The sequence below is a fragment of the Euphorbia lathyris genome, chromosome 6 (assembly GCF_963576675.1).
Source record: "Euphorbia lathyris chromosome 6, ddEupLath1.1, whole genome shotgun sequence".
Taxonomy (NCBI): domain Eukaryota; kingdom Viridiplantae; phylum Streptophyta; class Magnoliopsida; order Malpighiales; family Euphorbiaceae; genus Euphorbia; species Euphorbia lathyris.
The window spans coordinates 39,177,756-39,182,018 of record NC_088915.1 but is presented as its reverse complement, the minus strand read 5'-3'; the positions used below and the strand labels follow the sequence as shown (position 1 = coordinate 39,182,018).

At 34.5% G+C, this 4,263-nt stretch overlaps 1 protein-coding gene across 1 annotated transcript; it reads right to left on the bottom strand.

Annotated features, from left to right (window-relative positions):
* Positions 1-1,127: 1,127 nt before the first annotated feature.
* Positions 1,128-3,666, bottom strand: LOC136232073 (PHD finger-like domain-containing protein 5A). Its single transcript, XM_066021117.1, has 2 exons — positions 3,511-3,666; positions 1,128-1,673 (listed from the first exon to the last, which is right to left on the bottom strand). The coding sequence occupies exon 2, from the start codon at positions 1,639-1,641 to the stop codon at positions 1,309-1,311; it is 333 nt and encodes a 110-aa protein (XP_065877189.1). The 5' UTR covers positions 1,642-1,673; positions 3,511-3,666; the 3' UTR covers positions 1,128-1,308.
* Between the last annotated feature and the right edge of the window lie 597 nt (positions 3,667-4,263).

The following is a 4,263-nucleotide window of genomic DNA, read 5'->3' as shown; positions in this document are numbered from 1 at the left end:
TATTAAAAATCCAATTGTCCCAGGTTGCAAATTTGTAAAAGATGAAAATGGTGTTAAGATAGATAAAACTCATTTTAAACAGATTGTTGGTTGTCTCATGTATCTTACAGCTACTCGACCAGATGTGATGTTCGTTGTTGGTCTTATTAGTAGGTATATGGAGAATCCTACTGAGTTTCATTTACAAGTTGCAAAAAGGGTGTTGAGATATTTGAAGGGGACATTTGATTTTGGAATTTTCTATAAGAGGGGAGGAAAAACTGAACTTATTGCATACACAGACAGTGACTATGCTAGAGATCTAGAAGAAAGAAAAAGTACTTCAAGCTATGTTTTCTTATTGGGTTCAGGAGCAGTATCTTGGTTATCAAAAAAGCAACCAGTAGTAAGTCTTTCCACCACCAAAGCGGAATACATTGCAGCAGCAGCTTGTGCATGTCAAACTATATGGTTAAGAAGAGTGCTAGAAAAATTGAGTCTCAATCAGGGTAAGACTACTGTTATTCATTGTGATAATAGCTCCGATATCAAACTTTCGAAGAATCCAGTAATGCACGGTCAGAGTAAACATATAGATGTCCGATTTCATTTTTTGAGGGAGCTCACAAAGGCTGGTACTGTCAAGTTGGTTTATTGCAGCAGTCAAGAACAATTAGCTGATTTAATGACTAAGCCACTCAAGCTGGATGCCTTTTTGAAGTTGCGTGCAATGTTAGGAGTATGTTCTGAAACAGATGTAAACTGATGCTTAATGCATTCAATTTAAAGGAGGAATTGTTTAGTTAAGTTTAAATTAGTCAAAATAAAATCCCTAATTGTTGGGTAACGTTACTTTCCGTTAGTTCCATGTATTTAGGAGTTGTTAAACATGGGTTCCTGATTTCTTGTTTAGTTTGTTATGTAAGGCTATTTTTAAATAGCCAGACTCATTATCTTTTCAATACACAGTTATTCTCCCATATCTTTGTATCTTTTTCATAAATATTTTGTTTTCAACAATCTTGATCAATAGTAAGTAAAATGAATCATTTTTATGAATAAAGTGCAAAATTCAAAAATTATAAAGTCCAAATTTTAAAGTTTAGGAGTCCTAAAAATTGAGAGCAATGAATGTAATTTACCGAGTAGAAAGTATATCAAAAGTCTTATAAGAACAACTTCAGATTGTCAACAAGAAGTCTATTAGGTTCCAAGCTGCTGCTTTTATATGGTTACACAGCACCTCTTAGGTACAAAGTCAAGTATAGACACTCGAGATCAAGTCTTCCCAAATATGGGCAGACATAAGTCTGACATACATGTAAAACTTCATCTCTTCTTAAAACCATATTTCTTCCGTTCGTAGAACAGATCTGTCTTAGCACTTCCTAAATTCACAATTTTCGGGCATCCATCCCGATCTTTCTCCTGTTGAGTGCACTCTTTGCAGTAGTAGGCATCTGAGATACCAACTCCTCCACAGATAACACATCGACCTTGGAACGATCCGTAATTGCACTCATCACAGATTCGAACTAGTGTGCAAGGACGCACATAGGAATCACATATTACACATTTCCCATCGTCTTTCTCACAGAGTCTTCCAATGGCAATTCCAGGTTGCTTCCTGCACATAATCAAATCAGGATGATGCTTGGCCATGATCCAAGCTCCTAAATTCCACTGACTGTAACCTGCAATTCGCAGCCAAAGAACGTCAAACTTTCTATTCTATTCACGGTGCAGAAAAAGAAAAGGCCACAGTTCTATTACAAGACAACCAAGCTAAAATAATAATTTGGACTACCAAGCCACCATCCTATCTCAAGTATAGCAAATATGGTTGCTGAAATTGTTTTTAATGAATTAAATTTTGCACATTAACATACTCTAATTAACACCAAATCTTTCAGTTTTCTTGGTTTACCAAATACAGAAAATATATTATCAAACTTCAACAACCCATATCCATCAAACTAACTAAAAATTTAATAAGCATACTAGTGCATATATATACCATTCAAAAATTTAATCTATATATCAAAGATCTCAACTAAGAGCAGAGAATTTGCACCACCATACATATAATACGGGAAGTCCGCCTATACTAATAATTAAAAACATTAGATTATAATATGCAATATTGGATTGCTATATGAAAAAGTTCAGTTATTATAACCATTTTAGAATTTTGTGGTGGTTATATTATATGCAATATTTTTCTTCTAGCTTATGCACAATCTGTTTAGATAATGTAACTAAAATAGACTGTTGTTTAGCATAATGTAACTAAAACAAACCAGCTGAAATTATGTCAAAAAATAGCAAAAACGAATCTATACAAACTCATTTTAAGAATGAAGGAATTAATCCCTTTTTTTTTGCCCATTTTCACTGGAAGAAGAATGGGTACAAGCCACACAAACCATAATTCCCAGGAGAAAAAATAACAAAACACAAGACACAAATCTTCCATGTCACTTCAATTTATATTCATTTTCCACCCAATACAATAAGATGAGGCCATAGTTATTAAAGGCACGAGGTGCACTAAGGCGCAAGGGGGGTCCTGCTGCCTTGGGGCAAGGCGCAACTTAAGGCGCGCGCCCGAGCGACCCGAGGCGCACACAAAAAAAATATCATAAATTCATAATACTAGTCATAAATAATCGCAAATAGTCAAATAACAACAATAAAACCATAAAATGCATGAGTTAAGTTCTAGTTAACTACTAAGGCATGAGTTAACTGTTGCGATATGTGGAGTAAAAACTGTGATCTCGGTCCATCCATGCTTTTCTTTTATTTTCTGAACTTAAAAAACTCTAAGATACCCTAACCCTAAAATACCCTCAAAACCCTAAATACCCTCAACCCTAAAATACCCTAAGGTAGCTTAGGCGCACCGCGCGCCTTGCGCCTGGCTTAAGGCGCACCAAGGCGCGCGCCTGACTGACCGCGCCCGCCTTTGGGCTCCAGAGGCGCTAAGGCTGGAGCCTTAGCCGAGGCGCGCCTTTAATAACTATGGATGAGGCTCACATTTTTGCAGCTATGTTATCCTTGTAACCTCTGCATCTAATAAGTGCTGTGCAGGATATATGGTCATTCAAAACTCATCTCAGTTTCCTCTCCAACCCACAAATTTCAACAGATTATTTATTCTTTTTTTCCAAAAAAAAAAAGACAGCGAATGTCCATACACAAAGCTATACAATTGAAATTTTGTATGAGAGAGAACAATAAAAAAAATTGCTATCTGAAAGTGCAAATTATTCAACCAAACCAAGCAATTTTAATAAGTACCTCAATTAAAACCCTAACAGTGAATGAATGACCAAAAACATTGAATTACAGAATGCAACTATAAATAAAGTATATAAGCTCTGATAAGCTTATATAACTTTCAAATTTCAAATTTTCCGTCCGCAGCATCTCTCTCACGTACCGAAATCGTGAAAAAAAAAAATAGTTGCAAAAAGAAGGAAGAACATGTATAAAAATTCCAGAAACAAAAATTTAGGTGAGACTTACAGACTGGCGATGGAGCTCTAAACCCCGCTGCGACGACGCTGGGTTAATGGAGGGCGACACAACCACCAAAAGTTTCGAGAGCTGAAGGAGATTGTAAATTTCAAACATAGGCTTAAATTTGGGAGTGCACACGAAGCTTCTAGCAATTTCACCTCTTTATCAGGCCCAAACTGTTTAGCCCTAAATCCATTATCTAATTCTTTTATTTTATTTTATAGATAAATCTATTTCTCCATACACGATACGGAAAATTTACATATAAATTCACTTAGAAAATATTTATAATTATATTAAATTACAATTTTAAATTATATCTAATTAATAAAATTATTATTTTTAATCTATTTTAAGAATTATAATTTATAAATTAAAAGTGTAGAATATATTATCTGAAGTTTATTATTTATGAATTAAAAGTATACTTTATTTATTATTTCATAATTAAATTTGATAATCTTGATTTAGTTGTAATTTTATATTTAATTATGATATTCAGTTAAGAAAAAACTCATTTTTAACTACCTTAAAACCTTCATATAAGAGTACTCTATATAAAAATAATCTCTAATTTATTATTGATATCAGACTAAATGATATCAGGTGCATGACGCCATCGCTATCCTTATTACGGCCCAGGTCCAAAGAATGATAGGAACCCAAACGCGTCCAGGATAGCCTCAGCCCTTATTCCAATAAGTCTGAAATGATCAACTTGGCCCAAGCTCAATGAGCGGCGCACAAGCCTCTAAACTC

Bases quoted from the DNA above. Each gene is read 5' to 3' on its own strand.
- LOC136232073 (XM_066021117.1), bottom strand. From the start codon at position 1,641: ATGGCCAAGCATCATCCTGATTTGATTATGTGCAGGAAGCAACCTGGA.